The sequence below is a fragment of the Triplophysa dalaica genome, chromosome 5 (assembly GCF_015846415.1).
Source record: "Triplophysa dalaica isolate WHDGS20190420 chromosome 5, ASM1584641v1, whole genome shotgun sequence".
Classification (NCBI taxonomy): domain Eukaryota; kingdom Metazoa; phylum Chordata; class Actinopteri; order Cypriniformes; family Nemacheilidae; genus Triplophysa; species Triplophysa dalaica.
The window spans coordinates 732,013-752,516 of record NC_079546.1 but is presented as its reverse complement, the minus strand read 5'-3'; the positions used below and the strand labels follow the sequence as shown (position 1 = coordinate 752,516).

At 40.6% G+C, this 20,504-nt stretch overlaps 1 protein-coding gene across 5 annotated transcripts in view; it reads right to left on the bottom strand.

Moving 5' to 3' along the window:
• scube1 (signal peptide, CUB domain, EGF-like 1) overlaps positions 1–20,504 on the bottom strand; it is a 54,039-nt gene that overhangs the window by 15,196 nt on the left and 18,339 nt on the right. For 3 of the 5 annotated variants that reach the window (XM_056748044.1, XM_056748045.1, XM_056748049.1), the window contains 4 exons: positions 13,235–13,360; positions 11,867–11,983; positions 6,290–6,379; positions 1,543–1,659 (listed from right to left, as the gene is read on the bottom strand). In XM_056748044.1, the coding sequence (XP_056604022.1) occupies positions 1,543–1,659; positions 6,290–6,379; positions 11,867–11,983; positions 13,235–13,360 (450 nt within the window). The remainder of the gene's footprint in view (positions 1–1,542; positions 1,660–6,289; positions 6,380–11,866; positions 11,984–13,234; positions 13,361–20,504) is intronic. The other 2 variants (XM_056748047.1, XM_056748046.1) reach the window with 1 other exon arrangement.

The window sequence follows — 20,504 nt, the reverse complement described above, 5'->3', positions numbered from 1 at the left end:
TCTTGACTTTGATTGGCTGTTGTTATTTGCTACCAATGAATAGTTGATGAATAGCTATTTTTACAAAGTTAACAGGTAGTAATTAACGGTCACTGGCACAGCACACCTGTGATAATTTACCGCAAAAGTATGTGTGAGAGTGTGATTAATTGCATGTCACCGTGCAGATCTAAAGACTGGATTTATGAAGGCGAACCCCTCAGGCGGGCCTAATTATTAGGGCGGGTCACAGCTCAACCAGACCAACATCCATCTTACAGTATGTGCGCTGAGATCAACATAACACCTCGTGCCGGCGAAGCACACAAGCATGGCAGCGGCCCTGTCGCCTTCATACTTACTCAAGAAGAATACACAAGGCTAAATAAGTCTTAACAATAGCAGTTGGCTTTAAAATCCTTTAGTGAAAGTCTATAAGGTGTTATTAAAATCTCAATCAGACAAAAAAAATTTTAAATGTAAAGCACTCATTTTTTTAGGGGAGGGGGGATTCAACATATTTTTCCACCTGAGGCATATAGAAATATTTGCCTAATATGGGTCTATATTCTATTCTATATGATAGACATTTCTGGAGTATTCTAAAATGGGGATCACATCCAACATGCATGAGAATATTACATTGATTCGACTAGCAATAGCAAGTGCGTTAACATGTTGTTTATCGCTATGATGTAAACTACATCTTATTGCTAACGCATTTTCGTAAAAGTGTGAACTTCCTGTTTTGTCAACACAATATTGTACTTGTCAAACCTATCAACTCAACCTCAGGATGGCGCTCTATGTGTACATGTGCGTATAAAGTTTTGTATGACAGCCTCACTATTCAAACAGTGGTTGGTTTGCTGTATGGTGCAGACAAGGCCGCCTGCGCTGTTTAACGCACATACGTGCTACATTCTTTTCCTTGTTGAAGAAACAGTCACATGACCATGCCTCATCGCGATGGCAACCACCCAGGAATATGAAAAAATTGTCAAGTCTCCTGGAGTGAACTTCAGGTGGCAGGCCTTCAACGTTAAAGTGCCAATGTAAATCGCCCATCCCATCCTTTTCACAGTCACATTTCAGCAAGCAAAGCGAGCGACTGCTCTTGAAGACTTCATCGTGCAGGTCCACTGGACCCCGGTCCGGTCAGAGAGTTCTCGACTGTGTTTGTTTGGAGAGAACCCACCATCACCCTATGCCTAGATCGCTTCGCGGCAGCCCCACTTTGAAACCCCCGGTCATTGACGTCAAAGCAGGATTTTCGGAAGAAATGCTTCGCGGCCAAAGCAACAACAACACGGCCGCCATCCACCCATTCCACACGACAGGGTCGGTGTTGGCGTGGGATCACACGTCCGCCCCGGTGATACCTGACCATTTCGAGGAGAAGAATTCATTGTATAATGTGTCTCCAATTTAATCCGGGCCTGGAAGTCTAAAAACAGGAAGTCTCAAATTGCTCCCTGACATTCAGAAGCTCACAGAGGGAGAAGAGATGTCTTTGTTGTAAACACAGACACAAACAGCACGCATTTACGCACGCACACTGACCTTTGCAAGTTTTGCCGTCGGGTTGAAGGGTGAAGCCCACTGGACAGCTGCAGCGCACCCCGGTGGCCGTGTCTTTGCATGTTCGATCACAACCGCCGTTATTTACTGCACAGGTCTCTGGGTAAAAAAACACACACAGGACGGGACAGAGAGAGGGAGTAAGGCAGCATAAACACAATTAAAAAATAAAACAGCAACAAATGCTTGTTGACAGGTTGAAAAGTTCTTGCACATAGTTAAAGCTGTAAAGTGTACATTCTCTTCAATCTATGGTTTGCTTATTATGCAGATACAGCATTAATATTATCGACTACTCAAACATTGGCTCAACCAATGGCGTGAGACTGGGGTGGGTCTAATTATGTCCGACCAATGGAAGACCAGAGTGATCAGGAAACCTTTCTAGAACAATCGTCTTTCTTGCATTATTCATTATTCTAAGAAAAAATGACACACTTGAGCTTTAACCATGTTGATCTTTATAAGGATGTGCAGTTATTCTGTGAATTTGATCGTCACAATATTTGGAAAGGCGTATGCAAATAATGAAATCCAGTGGGTGTAGTTCCCATCTGAAAATGAATCACAGTTTGATTGTGTTAACATTGCTAGATTTGATAGCGAAGAAATCCAGCGCACTGACCTTGAACTTAGAAGATGGCAAGGGTTATGACAGAGGAAGAAACACAACAACATGAAAATAGCTGCATTCAAAAAATAGGACGCATTTGTAATTTGACCACAACATTCCGTCCAACACAAGAGGCAGTAAAAAAAACGGAGACAAAGGGAACTAGAGTTTTTTCCTAAGGACGATGTGAATGTGAGGGAAAACCTGGAGAGGGAAAAAGAGGGTGAGTTGGTTAGTCTAGTCTTTGGATTGGAAGTGAAGGTTTAGGATGCACATAATACTGTTTTGTGTTGAGAGTTCACACAAGAATAAGTATTCTGTTGTCATTTATTCACCCCGATGTGATTCAAAACCAGTTTTTGACTCTTTCTTCAGTGGAAGATATTTTGAAAAATGCCTCTGTGGTTCTCTGTCAATCCAATGTAAATGGGGTCTGATTGGGGTTGTTTGGTTACCAACGCTCCTCAAAATATCTTCTTTTATGTTCTGCAGATGAAAGAAAGTCATACAGATTTGCAATGACATTAGGGTGAATATATGATGTCAATAACACTATGAAGATGGCTGGGTTAAGCAAGTTTATCACAATGGCACATTTCTGTAGTCCATCTGAGCCAAGATGGCGTTTCCTTCCATTTGGGAACAGTTACAAGATTCTTTGCTTTGAGCCACCATGTGCTTTCTGGAAGGTTCAGCCGGTCGAACGCGGAAACCCGCTGGCAATTTGGTTTGGGAAACAAAAGAGCGAAGATCTCCATCCTCAACAGGACAGTTTTTGTGGGTTGGGTGAGAGGATTTCTGTTAATGATTTATTAAGCATGTCAAAGACCCTGTTATTAGACTCTAATGCTGAGCGTCTAAAGCCTCGAAGAACAGCTGGACCGTCTTCGCCCTGGGACATGTACACGGAACATTCAAATACTTTGATTAAGCCCACGGTGAAAGGACTCTCTAACCTGCACGAGGTTCTGAAGGGGCGTGGCTAACTGAGTGGGCGGGGTCAAAGCAGCGGCATCCTCGGATTGATGGATGTGTATTTTTACAGATTCCTAAGCCGTCATGTTCGAGTACGCCGGCTTCTTTTGGCGAAGGGCCAAATAAAACTACAAGCCTGTACTGTAGACACACACCGGAGAGATTCTGACCGAACGCCCGCCTTTCACCCCACTACTCAAAAGAGTCCCTTCTCCTGAAGAAAACCACACAGGCCTTCCACAGATACACAGATTCGGAGCCCTTAACAGCTTTCACATTCCATTAAAACACACACACCATCCGATGAGGTGGTAAGACTTGGCTGTCCGCCATTCCTGACGCTCGGTTGCCGAGAGACAGCTGCCCGGAGGTGTGTGTGACGTTTATTTGGATCGCGCTCTGGAGGTCAACGCATCCCGTTCCACATGTGCCTGACACATGGCAGTTTATTTAGATCCAATTCCTTAAATTCTCTCCCGCTGCTAAGTGACCACCTTTAACAACACCTTTTTGGATTCCCTCTCGTCCGGTGTGCCCGTTATTCCCGTCTCTGGGAACGGGAGCTTTCTTTCTGACACCAAGTTTCCAGTTCAGTTTGTCAGGATTGGTCACATCCTGGTGCTGTTGGCCTCGGCTGCGACAGCAGGGCGGAATAAAGTGGGAGCGCGGAGTGTCAAATCTAACGTTCTCCTGTGGCTCCTGTGTAAGAGAACGGACACACTTGCGCAAACACTCAAAAGCGAAGGCAAGCTTGCGGTGTGAATCCATCATAACCGGCCCATTTGTGCATCATGACCCTTGGAATAGGATATTATAGGAGGAAAATAATGAGGTCAGCGAGTGTGGCGGTGATGGTACTTGTCGACAACTTTCTCCGAACGCTTCATGGTGAGATCCAGTGTGAATACAAGTTAAAAATGATCATGTTGTATGAGATTATATTGTATATAGGGGTTAGTTAAAGCCGAGTATACTATTGTACATAATGCACTTGGTTTTATTTGGTTCTGTATAGAATTAAGATTTTGAAAAATGACATCTGTACACGCTGTACAATGTAGAATGAAGACATGTTCTAAATGAGATTGTCTATTACTAATTCAGTAATCAAACGACCAAATGTGTCCAAAAGATCAGACTTTCTGACCCCCTTACACAGTGGATATTGAGTTATACATAAACAGATCATATACTGTACATAGTATAGAGTTAAGAACATCGTGGGTCCATCCAAAATGTGTCTTCAAAACCCGGAACACCTGTTAAAATAGGTTTTTAAGAAATAAAACCCATTAGGGCAGTAAATAATTACACCTCAGATCAATGAGGAATGTTAGAGAGAGCTGTGCAGACTCGGTGAAGTGTGGAAGTGATTTTGGAAAGTTGATGTTTGGTTTTCTCTCAATGCAGCGTTGTGCTACAGGAGGAAAAAGTGATATCACAAACCAAAAAAAGACACTCCAAGATTATCAAACAAAGAAAGGAAGGTGATAAAAAGAGAAATGAAAAGAAAACAATGCATGTAAACTAAAATACCAGCAATCTGCCATATGATATATACAACTGTAAAAGGTTAGTTGGATTTGTTTTCGACCCAACAGGACGTCAAATTTGTTGAATCCATAATCATATTGGTCACAACATCACCGAGCACAAAAACACTCAAGAATGATGGTTTAATAAAACTGACTTCTGTTACCTCGTCTTAAAAATAAGTGTTTGCCATGTCCTTCCAAATATTTTACAAGTTCTCTGTCTGCCTGACAAAATCTTGGCTGTGTTTCATGAATTCAAGGACAAATGGCTCTTGTTTTTGATAGTTGTTTGATGGGAGTTATTTGCTCTCTCCAGAAGGAACGGAAACTTCATTTTATTCTGCATTTCAGTTTGCAATCCTAAGAAATCAATAACCAAATTATATGTAATTTATTACACCTAGAATAAAGAATAAAAGTTGTGTTTACATTATATGTCTGAATACTGTGCATGTTATTTGGAATTTATAAACACATACCCATACATGTATAGAATATATCTTTACGAAATATTTTGATGGATTTATTTATATTTCATCTTTTTTTATATTTAATATTTAATATATATATATTTTTAAATATATGCGTGTATGTGTGTATTTATAAATACAAAATTATAATGCACAGTACACAGACACATGTTATGTAAACACAACGTTTATTCTTTCTTCTAGATGTAATAAATGATATTAAATTTGTTTATAGATGTCTTGCAGACAAAAATGCAGGATCAAATTTAGATTCTGTTCCATCTGGAGAGAGCAGATAACTCACAAGCTTCAAGAACACCAGCCATTTGTCCTTGAATTCATAAAATACGGCCAAGATTTTGTATTCTGGATGAGATCAATCACGATTAATCGTATGACAGCCCTAATTAAACCATTTCTTAACTCTCTTTTACTGTAACAATGCCTACTACTCAAAATATTAGATTTTTACTAAATTATAACAATATCATATTTTTCTGATAATAGCAATTAAATACTTTTGAATTTCTATAGTACATTTTTTTAAGAACACACACTATTAATAGAGCGTTAAAAAGTGCCGTCAGGCATCTTTCGCTGTGGTTCACCACAACCCACAGCATCCTGTGATGTGGAACGTTCTGGTCCAACTCTCCGGTCATTCTTTCTCCATAAAATCATTTTTGTCCAGTACTCAGTCCTTCAAATGTTCTTCCAGATCAAATCTTATGCAATTGTGAAACCAGCTACACAAGATTTATGCAGTGAACTTTGCAACCGTGAGAGGATTCATTATGATAAGTTTACAGTGACTTCTGTGCGGAGACATCCAGCTGTTCCTTTGGAAATGGAAGCGGATGGAAGCAGTCAGTCGTTGTTAGTTTTCAAGTGTTTGTTGGAATAGAAGAAAATAGAGCAAACATTAAAGAAAGTTTGAGGAGAATGCAAAAGGAACCTTGTCACGAGGGGACATTTCTCAAATTTTCTGTAGGGGTCAGACACAGATATATCGACGAGTGACCTTAGGGGGAGGGGCAAAGGAAGGGAAAGGAAAGAAAGGCAACTCAAACAGACTAATAAGGGGGTAGAAGCACAAGCGCCATGGCAACACATAGAAAGAGGAAGAAAAGAGTTACCCATAAGTAGACGACGTTTCACCCGCTTGTCTACATCAGCTACTGACGTGGAATTGAATTCAGAGCTCTCAATTGCAGCCTCATCTTTCTCTAAAACACAAGTGACAGGGGACAAACAGGGAGGAGCATGTTAATGAGAAGCCCAATGTCCATCGCCCGCACAGGCTGACCCGCCCCCGGCGCCACACCCACCGACGCCCGCGACAGGCTGGCAGAAACCGAGCCACTCGCGGACGCAGGCACGACGTGGACGCCTGGACGCGGGCTGCCCGACCATCTTGACGTTTGAGTATGAACCAAAGCCAAGAGGCGTAAAGCCATGAAGAAGCGCAAATCACCCCTGTTAGAGTGTTAATCACATGAACAAATAGATAAATAAAAGAATTATCGAGACCTCCCGAAAGGGGAAAAACAGAACGACCAGTTTTATCACGAACATGAGTAGTGGGAGGAGCTTAACGTAAGGGAATCAGGGGAATGGATGGGAGGGGCCGGCCCGGTTGCAAGAAACCTCTCAGTAATTATAATTATGGGTTTTCTTACCCTTAGTGGTTTCTTGCAACCGGGCCCTGATATTGACGTTATGATGCTGTTTCCGTTGCAGTTCTTGTCTTCCATATCAAACGGCCACTCGTGTACCTCAGTGAAAGAAAGGACGAGCGGTGGAGGAGAGAGAAAAGATAAATTAAAAGGAGAGAGAAGATAGAAAATGCACAAAAGTCCAATATAATTTTTTTTGCCAAACCTGCCAATTAAAAAATAGTTTTAGTTCATTTAGTCAAAATTTGTTATAGTTTAATTAAAAACAATTATTATAACAATTATTTTTATGTATGAATTAGTCTATTTATATAATATATATATATTTTTTATCAATTTGTCTTTCTTTTTATGTTTATGCAATTATTATTATGTCTCTTTATAAGTTAAATCATAAAAATAAATATTCATGATATTTTCAATTTAGTTAGGAGAATTTCGCCACATGAAGTTCTGGAAAACGTTCCACCGAGGTACAAATAGTCAAAGTATTGTACTCACAATTATATCAACATCACTCCTTTCTAATAAGATTGCCAGACAGCTGACAAAATGTTCTGACTAAAGTAACTTCATTTATTGAATCGCTGACACTTAATGTTACTATAATTTAGTGCTTGGCAAATACAAATTTGGACCCTGGATGCACGTCAAAGACAAACATGATCGTGAATGACAGAGAGGAAGATAATGAAAGGAAATCAGACTCCACACAAAAGAAGGCCAGATAGGCTCGGTGACAGGGTCAAAGCTGAAAGGAAAGATTAGAAGGACGAGAGAAGGGTGTGGTCTCATGGTGGGGTCCATGAGAAGGACAGAGGTTTAGGGGTGGGACGTGCGGAGAGGTGAATGATTGACAGAATCTGGGGCAGCGCTGGTTGCCTGTTTGTCTATGGAACACATTACAACTGGCTTTGACAGTCAATGCAGAAAACCATTTAACAAGGAGTGGGGATGCTATGGCCAAGCTCGTGAAGTGAGAACGGTTAATGGCTTCGGAGCATGCAGATACGCGAGATGGGTGTTAGAGCGAAAGAGGGCGGGGCTCAGGCTGAAGGTAGCCAATCCTGAATGAGTGCGATCAGTGGATGTTGGGTTTGAAACTATAGTTCAAAGTAGAATCACAAATCGGTTATTATTTACACACTCTTATGTCTTTCTTTTCTTTATAGACAATGAAATTAGAAAGGGACGGAGGCTCCAAAATGACTAAAACATACTAAAATAGCTTGGTGTGAAAAACTCTGTAGCTTCTGAAACCTCCTATGTCTATGTCCAGTTTTTCAGTAAAGGGAAAAAACACTTATTTTTAATCGACTGTGTTGCACTTTTGAATACTTAAAATTGGTTAGAAAACCCAGTGACAAACACAAAGGGTGACTTTTGATTGATTTATTATAAAATATGGAGATACCAGGTTTCAGAAAGACTCGCGTTCTCATATATTCAAATATGGTGTATCAAGTTTTCACATGAATGACGTCAAACGTTATTGATTCTTGTACTTCTCGTAACTGCACATCATGGATGTAAACGTCTTGATAAGTCATATCTGAATGTAATATGATTCGAGTTTTATGATACTTTAAAGATGCCCTTTTGTTTCTTTTTGGTTCAGATTCACATTGATAGTATTGAAAAGCAGCACTATCATTATTGATCTGAATCCTCTTTTGAGAAGAAGGGTGAATAATGGAGAACAATTCATTTTAAGGTGAACTATCCCTTTAAGGTTTCTGCATCTCTGTTTGCTCTGCATCATTGTAAACACTTACGACTGGAGGACGAGTATGTGTTTAGAGAACTCTGTCTGTATTATTTGTGTATTGTGGTTGTGTTTAGGATTTGTGAACTACACGACTTGGCTCTGACTAAAGGACTCCACCAATCAGAGGCTGGAGTGAGAACGAGGATTAAACAAACGACGAAATAAATGAGCAAAGGACAAACTGATCAATAATCTACTACCTCTAGTGTGACTTCAGGAACCATAAAAAGCACAGGGGTACTACTAATGTTTTACCAATGAAGGAAACAGAATAAGAAAGAAATGTATACACTGACAAAACCATGCACGTGCCTTAGTGCGCGAAAAAACAGGGAGCAAACAGACAAGCCAATACGAGTAAAAGAAGACGAAAACAAAGAGGAGAGAGCGTGCAGAGAGACATGCGACATGCAACTAAGATGAAAGGAAGAGAGATGCAGTCTAAATGAAAACAAAAAGGGAGCGTGGAGGGCAGTTTTGCACTGTTTTTGTTTATTCGAGGTTGCAGACGGGGTTGGCTCATGCTTGTGGAGAAGGTATTGTCGGGGTCGAGGGAATGCGATTGGCTGGCTGCTTTCAGAGAGGACAGGCGGGGGCGGGACCGCCGTACAGACCGGCCGGTCAGAGGGGATGTTGTTTTCTGATTGGTGGGGACGCTACCGTTGATCAGGCTGCAATTGAGAGGTGCGACCTAAAAACCCTGTCTGGTGTATTTGTCTATAAACCACTTGATTCCAGTCAGACACTTAAATTGCAGACAAGACAGGCAATCAGTAACTTTCACCAGAAAGGCGTAAGGAAAAGGAGGAGCCCATGACAGTAGCCACACACAGGAGACCTAAAGGAGCACTAAACACAGGGAAAGACCAGACCCACACAGCACAGCTAAACACACAGACCTCAGCAAGGGTCGAGAGAGAGAGAGAGAGAGAGAGAGAGAGAGGGAGGGAAGAAGAGGAAAAGAACAGGAAGAGTGAGATGTGGTGGGATCGATCCCTAAACTCCTCTTCTCGTCCCGCGGCCGTTTGGTGATGCTCCGGGGAGGCTGGAAAGGAAAATTGAGTTTTGAGGCCTGGAGAGTTCACTCGAGGCTTTGAGCCGTCAGAGGAAGGCGAGACTTTCCAGTGTATAGATGTCAGCAGATATAACAAAATGCACTTTTACGTTTATGCTCCAGTGAGCGATGAAGCGGGTGCATTGGTGTGTGAATGTCAGTCTAACACAATACAAGTATTATTTTCAACAATGCTCAATTCTAATTCAAAAGTATAACACAAATGTGACCCTGAATCACAAAAGCAGTCTTATGTAGCATTTTTTGTAAAAGACAAAAATACATTGTATGGGTCAAAATGATCAATTTTTCTTTTATGCCAAAAATCATTAGGATATCAAGTAAAGATCATGACCAATGAAGATATTTTGTAAATTTACAACCTTGAATATATAAAAAAAATATTTTTGTGAGTGGCTGGGTTTCCTCGGTGCCTCTGATTCACAACTTCAATGGCAATTTTTTCAATATTTAGATTTTTTGCACATTCAGATTAAACGTTTGTATCTCAGTCGGATATTCATCTTCCAGATTATGTAAAAAACTCAATATTGACCCAAAAAACTGGTTTTGTTGTCCAGGGTCACAAATAAGAAATTATTAATAATTAATAAATAAAAATAATTCATTTTCAAGAAATCACAGAGTCTAGACATATTGAAATCACACTATTGATGATGTAATCATGGCTATGAATGGCACATCTTAAACAATGATTTCTATATGAAAAACCCCGCCAAAGAATACATATGGGTCAGCACAATCCTGAGTGTACGTCATAACAGCTCCCTGGAATAGCTTGGCCTGAGCGTGAGGATCTGATCGGTCATATCGCTGTGTGCTAAGACATGTCTAACACGGAGTATAAATGTGTTTCCTGTCTGCGAACGTGCCACGCTGGATGACTGATGACCACTCACAGGTCCCTTTGTGCCCACTAAACCCACCTGCCAACTACAAACTCCCAATCCCGTAAAAGCACAAAGCTTCTCTGTTTCAGTAAGAAATCTAAGCCTTGACACAGATGCACGCACATAGAGGATGTCATGCTCTCATATGCTCCGAGTGATGATACCTGACTAATTTAAATCTTATTTAAAGCTGGGTCATACAGGCAACAGGACGAAACTTTGCACGGGCTGACGCAGCAATTTCTGCGTTTTTAAAGTTTCTCACAGTCACGGCGAAGAACGATCCAAATGAAATAAAATAAAACCCCTTTTGGAAAGCTTTGCACGCACACAGATGTAAAAGTGCTTCCCTGAGACAACAAGAGTAAGATCTAAACTTACCTGCGGCAGGCCGTTTGTCTTCAAAATGAGACATAAAACGAAATAGAGACAAACCATTTCCTGCTCAGTTTCTGAAGTATTACCCCTGGATGAAGCCGTACCCGCACGGCGTGTTAAGATTTCCCTTTCGGCACAAATGGCAGAACACCATGGGCCGACCGGCTGGCTCCTCCACCATGATGGATGTTGGACCCATGAAATTTCCATCACCAAGCACATCTTCCCAAACCCATAACACACACACGCATCGCTCTCGCACCTGACCCCGTAAAACTTTTCTAGTAAACTTTACTTTAAAACTTTACTTTAAAGATACGCAAAGATACATCAAGAGTTCCACTTACAGAAGCTGTGTGTGTGTGTGAGAGAGAGAAAGTCGAGAGAAGATAAATGGCTGAATTAGAAGTGTGACCTCCTCGGTGTCACAGGTAATGGGCCGCTCCATCATTAAATTAGCCGCTAAACCGCTAAAGCGAGTGGGAGAAGACCATCATCCACAAACCACAGACATTATGTGCTTTTATAGACGCAATTTGGTTTTGTTACAAAGATTTCTTACTAGGATTTGGCCTTCATTGCTACTGACGTCAATCCTGGTTTGATGTGTTATGCCATGCTATATTTAAATGTACATGTGTACTTTGAACGGGATTCATTCTAGGCGTGCCAAAGTTCTCTACTCGTACCCAACACACTTTCTCTGGAGTCTTCGACAGGCTTAGAAAAAGTCCTTCAGACAAATAGGAGAGAATGTTTGTTCAAACAGCCGTGCACCCCCAACTCTCTCTCTCTCTCATTGTGTAAATACAACAAGAGCAAATTGTGACCGACATTAACTTACATATTTCTCTCTAAGAGCTTCACTGGAAGAGGAAGATAAAATGGCTAGACAGTTTGTGAGCGTGTGTGCGTGATAGACTCACCAATGCAGGTCTTGCTGTCTGAGTGCAGGGCATATTTTTGATGACATCCACACACGGGCCCCGTGTCTGTGTCATCGCACGTATGTTGGCAACCACCGTTTCCATAGTTACATGTCACTGGCAATACACAACAACTGTGAGGAGGGCTACAAAAGTGTAGGACTATGGATACCCCTTTAAGTACACACATATGCACAACCTGATCTGGCTAAATCCCACATTGGATAGTGTGCAAGCGTGTCCAAAATCGTCCCAAATTTGGATTGCAATTTCCAATGGATTTTTAACCACAGAGATGATTAACATCAATTCACATCAAATGTATAATCAAAATGCAATTTTATGATGCAATGCCCTTATTATTAATATTTCATATTTAGAAGTATTCTCTTTTCATTGCCAGTTTTTTACTTACAATACAAGAAATTTTCAAAGTGGGAATCAGCCAGCTTCTTAAATAAATATACACGCATGCATACAATTTAAAATACAAGTACAACTTTTAGTCTCAAATTAATAATTTTAATTAAATTGAACGTTTACTGTAAAAGTCTGTAAAACAGGGCACAGTAAACTGCATAAATAAACAGGAATTTTCTGCATTGCTCTGTGTTTTAGCGTTAACGCAAATGTCCGAGAAATTAACGGATAATGTTTTTTTTTATATGTGACATCGCTACAATCCAAAATTATGATATTTATTATTTACTTTTAGCAGGCACTGTTATTTATAAGCAAAGAATAAATTTGATTGTAATTCTGTAAATGTTAATAAAGCAATTTTATGTTTGGGCAGACAAGAAGACTCTCAATCTTCTACTTGTAATATATGATGTGATCCTTTGATGAAAAGAAGTTTCAGGGATGTCAGTCGACCTTGCTCCGGCTAGTTTTAAAAATAGAGGAAGGAGAAATGGAAGATGAAAGTCCTCCAGATGTTCAGACCCGCAGCGCTATAACTAATACGCCCACGACAGACGAGTGGCAGAAGTGGTTTATTTAAGAAGAGATCAGTATTAGAGGACAGACTAAAACGAATCTGTAGACATGTTGTTTAGCTCTGATTACACTGGCAGCTTTGCTTTGAGTTATATATTGGAACGCCGTTTGCGGCATGCGAAGGGAAAACTGAGGGATTTTTCCATACCACTTGAAAAGGATCTACACAAGTGTCATTGACTCAGAAGGGATCGACTGTATGCGGACATCGTAATTTATAGCTACGTACCAGCTCAGCATTGACCGACATTGGTTCAATCAATACGGACTTGGGGAGTGGCTATCTGTGCAACCAAAAATTGTTTTTGTAAGCAGTAAACATGATTGTTGGCGTTAACACAGAATATGACTCTGAAATGAAATACATACATTTGCAGTCGCGCTGATTTTCCGCCAGCTCAAATCCCGGGCGGCACTCGCACGCCACGCCGCCTTTGGGGGTCTCTCTGCAGATATGAGCGCATCCGTGGTCCTTGTTCATACAGTTCATCCCATCTGCCGAAAAAGAGAGAACCAGAGAGAGGACACTAAAGTTACAATCCTGTTCTTTCCCATTATAAGCGCTCCTCTGACAGGCTCTTGGAAATGAGCGTATGATTTTTATGAGTGGTGTAAATTTGTTTAATGTTTCTGCCACAGGACCTTTTTTCACACACGGAGCAATGCCGACAACGCACATATAGACACTTTCCATGGAGAACAAGTTCAGCAAACATTCTCAATTCTGTTCTGTTTCATTTTATCCCCTTTCATTTCAGTCGTTGCATTTAAAGAATGATGTGTAAGTGATGAACCGGTTTGAGGATTTTAAAGGGACAGTTCCCAACACCTATACAATTTTCTTTGTCGTTTGAAACACTAAAGGAGAAAAAAATTGGTATTGTGCAATACAAAGAAATGCGATAGAGCTGTCTTAAAATTAATTGGACACAAATTTAAGCTTAAGTACTTTTTGGGGCATGACTGAATTGCCTATTCAATTTTATTATACGAAAGTAGAAAAGCTATCCAAATGTCACACTTTTTTATGTGCCACACACAGACAAAAATAAAGACACACAAAACTAAATGATGAAAGTATGTTTTTTTTTTGGGTGAACTGTTCCTTTAATGCTTGCTCAAAAAGAGCATAAAACACCATTTCGCCTGCTTTCTTCAGTCTTTCCCTTTTTCTCTGATCTCCACAGCACAGCATATCCCTGTTATCTAACACGACATCTCTCGCCATCCTGAGCAAATTTTCTTCTTCCTAAACAACGGGACAACATAAAAGGGTGAATAAAAGACAAAGAGGAACTGTTGGGCTCCTCTAATGGACATCTTAAAGCCAAACAATGAGCAAAGAATGTGTATGTACACAAAAGCGAGTCTCCGTGGAAACATGGCGGTTTCTTGAATCTTTAAGCCTCTCTACAGCCTCTTGAACAGAGCTGAGTGTTCTCGGGACTGAACAGAGAGAGGGCTGCTTTTCTGTCGGACACCTTCATGTGCCTAATTAACATGGATTCTGGAGAAGACCATCAAGCTTCGAAAAAAAAGGAGATCCGACACATTTTACGTACAAAAGAGTGTGAGGCGGTGTCATGATTGTATGGTACAATGAGGTACTGAACTTTTAATACTGTGCTTGGAGGGTGTATTTAAAGTTTTTATATATTAAATTATTTATTTATTTGCTTTTTTTTCAGACATCTAGTTTTTTTAGTGATAATGTAATAAACTAAGTATATACATAAATATACACACACACATTATATTACATTTATTCATTTGGCAGACGTTATTATCCAAAGCGACTTACAAGTAGGAGAGCGTATTAACATTTTGTCAACATCCTAAACAGTACCGTTAGTTAACAAGGCCATGCTACTAGGAGGATTAAAGCTGGAGTAAGCAAGGGAGAGGATCACCAACAAGGTGTTGTTTTATTATTGTATTATAGTTGTCCAGTCTTGATATGACCAGAGTCCAGAAGGCAGGCAGAGACACGGGCAGAGATGGTGGGGTAATATGGCCGAAAAGAGAATAAAGCTGTGTATCATCTGCATAAAAATGGTATGAGAACCCATGTCCCTTAATAATTGGACCCAGGGAGGTGGTATATATAGAAAAGAGGAGAGGAGCAAGAACTGAGCCCTGAGGCACTCCAGTTGTCAGCAGGTGAGATCTGGATGATTTGCCTCTCCAGTATACCTTAAAGGATCTGCCTGTGAGATAAGAGTCAAACCAGTTGAGTGAAGTTCCAGAGATGCCCAGTTTGAAGACAGTGGACTGCAGGATCTGGTGGTTCACAGTGTCAAAATCAGCAGAGAGATCAAGCAGAATAATGACAGATTAGAGCGGTATCTGTAGAATGTCTTTTCTTGAAGCCGGATCGTTGACTGTACAGAAGATCATGCTGGGAGAGATAGGCAGAGAATTGGTTAAAAACTACCCTTTCGAGGGCCTTGGAAAGGAAAGGCAGGAGTAAGATTGGTCTGTAGTTGCTGACCACTGTCAAAGCAGGATCTTAAGGTTCTACAGAGATCAGTAGCTTCCTCAATGTTGAGAGATGAGTAAAGGTTTGTGGTGGGTAAGGAGGAAGACACCATGAACAAAAAGCAGGTGGGAGAGAGGGAACAAGATTACGACGGAAAGAAACAGGGTTGGGGGCCATTCAGACAGAACACATTTTTTCTTTCCAATGCGCTACTTTCCCGTTGTTTTTCGAGTTTGGTGGAAGTGCATGAGCGTTACGCTCGCGCCTTTTAAAGTGCCGCGTTTTTAAGACGCTGTGTCAAGTTAAAAAAATATTTTTACATGAAAGCTGCTCATCAATATCTGCTCCAAAAGCAGTGAACCAATTAGAATAATTTGGAGGCGGGGCAAGTACTGTGAGCTTCGGTGTACTGTAGCAAGTTTACATGACAACTGTTTTATTTGACAGCAACATGGCAGAGGAGGCGCATCATGGCTGTGTCCAGATACCAGAGTCTTTTAGAGGCAGAGACGCGTTCTGACTGAATGGCCCCTTATGGGTGGGAGGTGATATTAAAGGGAACTTTATAAAGAAATGGAGACATTCAGGGGAGTAACTAGAATATTATTAGTGGTGCAGTTACGAGTCCGAACAAGATCTAGCTGTTGTCCTCTGTGGGTGGGAGGAGTGTTGGCCCTGTGAAGGTCAAACCAGGAGAAGAGAGCTAAGACGTCGGCTCCTTGTGGTTTGTCTAGGTGGATGTTTAAGTCACCTTGCATTACCAGTGGAGTGCCGTCTCAAAAAATATGTGATTTTTATTATTTTTATGATTATTACAAACTAATAATATCCATTACATGAGTTAAAATGAACATATATGTGTTTCAACAATGGTGTCCTACTACCTTTCAGTACAAGGGCTGTAATCTATAGAAGAAAATCCTGTTCCAGAGGAACTCACAGGGACCCTTCATCATGGGGCAGCGGCTCCGGTCACCCTTCTTCTGGAGATCCAGGTTAATACTTTAATTGATCCGACTGGGGTTTGGTGGTGCTTTAACTGGAGGTGTTAAGAGATCATAAAATACCTTCGGCCAGATTGAGCGTTTTAAAAGTGCCACATCGCTATTACCGCGGTGACAAGAGTGATAAAACATGAAAGAGTGATCAGCACTTACATCACATAACAGTAGTCGGCAACGTGAGACAAAATGGGTCATTTAAAGTGTGCATGTGAAAAAAGAGAGGGAGAAAGAGAGCGAGACAGACAACTTTTAATATCAGGCAGAAGTAATCTGTGTGTGTGTTGTTACCCATAAACCCATCACTTAAAGGAAGTGCTCTGAAAGCCCCAAATGCCATGTCAAATGGAAACCCCTCTTTCAAAGTCTAATGCATATAAATTTATACAACAATTACAGTTCAAGAAGCAGTGTGTTCAGCTCAATGGCCATAGGTGCCTCTCACGTCATGTCAGATTGTATTTCTAGTCCTGTTCTTTTGGAGCGAAATCTTGGTCACTGGCATTTTTTGATGAGAAAACTCATCAATGTCGCCGCATTATGTAATGCGTGAAATTCGTTAAGGGTATAAAACGCACATCTATACTGTACAAAAGCGCAAAAGTACTAGCACACATCTCCAGACTCCCTTTTTGTCAAGTTTTGCAAATGCCGTTTTCATTCAAATCTGACAGACTTTCAATCTCTCTCCAAATGCACAATACTATACGTACTAAGCCATGAATTTCAATGAGGCTCTTTTTTACCAACTGCCCCATTGATGTCCCTCAACTGAAAACAGCCCCCTCCTCATCTCTTGTTCAAACACAAGCTTCCTAACAACTTGTCACAACTTCTCTCTCACTCTCTCTGCCGCTCAGACAAGCTTATTAATTACGGTTAACATGAAAAAGAATCTCTTTTCTAGAACTTTGCACAAGTAGCCAAATGACCCTTAATGATGTTCCTGTGATTTGAGAAAGAAGCGAGATTCAGTGGTCCATTATGTGTTTCTATCCTCTCCCCCTCTCTCAAGATAAAGGTTTGAACATAACGGTGACTTTGGTATGATCAGACCTACGCCCATGTATCTACTGAACCGAAGTCCTATGGCTTCACATGGCCCGGTCCAACATGGCTCCACCTTCCACAGTAACATTGCACAAACAACAACCTTATAACACGCAAAATAGAGAAATGAAAACTAAAAAAGAGAGAGCAAAAGCGGAAAGGAGGCAAAAGTTATTCACCTCAAAGCTAATATTTAAGCGCAGTATTTTTAACCAGCGGAAGATGGTGGCGAGACCTTTAGTGCCCATGTGATGTCAACAGCTCAACAGTATGTGTGTGTGTTTGTTTGGTACAGTTCAATCAAAGTTCTTACACAAACCGGCCCGGAGAAAATGTTTCATAACACTTGAATCGTTCAATTGAAAACTGCATCACTAGGACTACCAGCACAAATACGTGCACTTTGACCCCTGGCATGACCCCACAGGATTCCGCTGTCAAAGCAGGATGTTTGCTGGGGACTCGGGACAGGAGCGAGTCAGCGTGCACAAGAGAGATTGCTTTTCTCGAGGACTTTTGGGGTCATTTCGAAATTGTGACGCATTGTATATATGTGTGTGTTTGTGTGCGTGTGTGTTTACAGTGGTTTATTTTTGGACCACATCGTCTCCCCTCACTCTCTTGACAACATTGTCTCTTTTCATCCCATTTTATGATTGCCTAATTTTTAAAGACTTAAGACAGTTTCGATTGACCAGATTTGCTCAGCTTTGAGCTTTTCACCTGCCCAGCGAATTAAACTTCCACCATAATAAATGAATTGTAACTTACATTTGGGCAATTCCATGAAAATGTCAACCTTACCACGAATAAATTACGTTTTTACCTTTTACCTTACTATGGTAACAGCACAGATTTTAACATTTGGTGTTTCAAATACTCATGTGAGATCTCTCTTCAGATTTGTTTTATTTTAAGCGCATGATTTTTCATAGTCAGGTAAGAGCCTTTTTCAGGATTGTCACATCCATAACGCTTCATATTCCTTATAAATGGAAAAATGAAAATGAATATAAAGTCACTATTTGATGTTCTATAAAGAGGCATCACTTCTCCATTCATTGGGTATTATTGCTTCAGGATTGTGCATTTTATTTTACAGAAATCCTACAAAGTTTATCGTCTCCCAAAAACCACATCCATTATTTGTCACATCCATAACGCATGTTTATTATATTTTTTTTTAAAGACTGACATTTTTTGATGTTTAGACTCAATCAACAAGGGTTCAATAAAATATAGAAAGATGGGTCAATATAATCGCAACAATTTCATTCTCTGAGCATTTTTATGTCACTTTCATAACGCAAAATGTCACTTCCATAACGCTGGAATTGCCCATTTATTAAAATGTGGATCTAAAAAAAGGTGATTTTTTTAAGATGAAGAAGTAAAAGAGAGATAGACAGAGAGGGATGTGCTAGAGTGTTGTATGTAATGCTGAGGTCCAAAACAATTTGACCAACATTTAAGTGAACATTAGGGAACAACAACCAAATGGACGTGTGTTTTTAAGGAAAGGTTTTACTGTAATGTTACGGTAACCCAATGTAAATGAGCAGATGTGATAATGTGCCTCTATCAGTCTGTACAATATATAAGGTGTAAGAGGACAGTAGATGTGTGGATCCGATTCCTCACATCTCACTGTGTTTCATCAAATTATTAACTGCATTCTGATAGATATGAGAACAGTCCAGAATTAAAATGTTTTGGTCTTTTCTTCACTTTGATCGAAGGTTCTCATTCATTAGAACTCCACTGCCAAGCCGCTGTGCCTTCTAACCTTCCCGAGTCCAGAGGAGCCGACGGGCTGTTGGCAGGGCACCAAAAAATTAAATTCCCAATTTACAACCGTTAACGATTGCCAGGATTTGGGCAGTTAGGCAGAATTTACAAGGATATTATTTTCACAGCATGTGGTGACATCTTGTGCCATATTTGAATCCCGTCTTGTTTAGAACGGACTGCTCGGGCCAGCACAACTCTCAATGGCACAGCCATCAGATGCTGAAATAAATATAGAGAGGAACTTACTCATTTAAAGGGATAGGTCGTCCCAAAATAAAAATTCTCTCATCGTTTATTCACCCTCATCACATTCAAAACCTGTATCCGACTGGAACAAAAAGAAGATATTTCAAGAACTGTCACAGTGGTTTGGTGTCCATACAGTGGAAGTCAACGGGAGCCAGTTTTTTGAACATTCCTCAAAATATCGTCTTTTGTGTTCTGCAGAAGAAAGAATATCATACAGGTTTAAAATGACACAAGAGTGAATAGAGGATGGAGGAATTGTCCTTTTTGGGTAAACTATTCCTTTAAAAGACAGTTTTGTTCAACACAACAGTGAACCAAGTGGGGTGGTGACCTTAAGTCATTCAATCTGGGAAGAGAGGTGAAAATAAAGTGAGGTATCGGGATGACACAAAGACAAATGAAAAAGACACAACTGATGTTGAGCATTGGACCTGGGCCATTGAGAGTGGAAACTGTGTAAACTAAAGAGGGATCTAGAAAGTTAATAGTCACCCTTTCCCAGCAATACACATGGACACAGTGCTAAATGCTATCCGAGCTTCATCACATCCTCTGTACATTGCATTTGACCAGACAGACAACACTGAACTTCACGCATACTAAATGCACTTTATATTTGATAGTCTACACAAGCTGTAACTGACGTGAAGATCTAGACGTTACAGTCAAACCATCACAGAGGTCAATGTAGAATTGACATTAGTCTTAGTGAAAAGAACATGCTCTCTACTTCAACACAGCAGACAGACGGCGCCGATGACACGCACACACACATATAACACTACTCTAGACATGGCCAGTAGGACGTGCTGCTGAGTGAAGAATTGTAAACACATAACATTACACATCTCTTACACACATTTATACATATGTCTTAGACGCAAGCCAATTGGGCTTATACTGGTGACAGACGAAATGTAAACAAGATACACACACACACACACTTTTCTAGTGAGTGAGAGTGTTGAAGGAAGGTGAACGGTTCACTTAGGGTGAGATTTAACGTGTGAAAGTGTGTCATCTCTGCGTGTGTGTGTGTGCATGGAAGTGTGAAACCAGATGAGGAAAA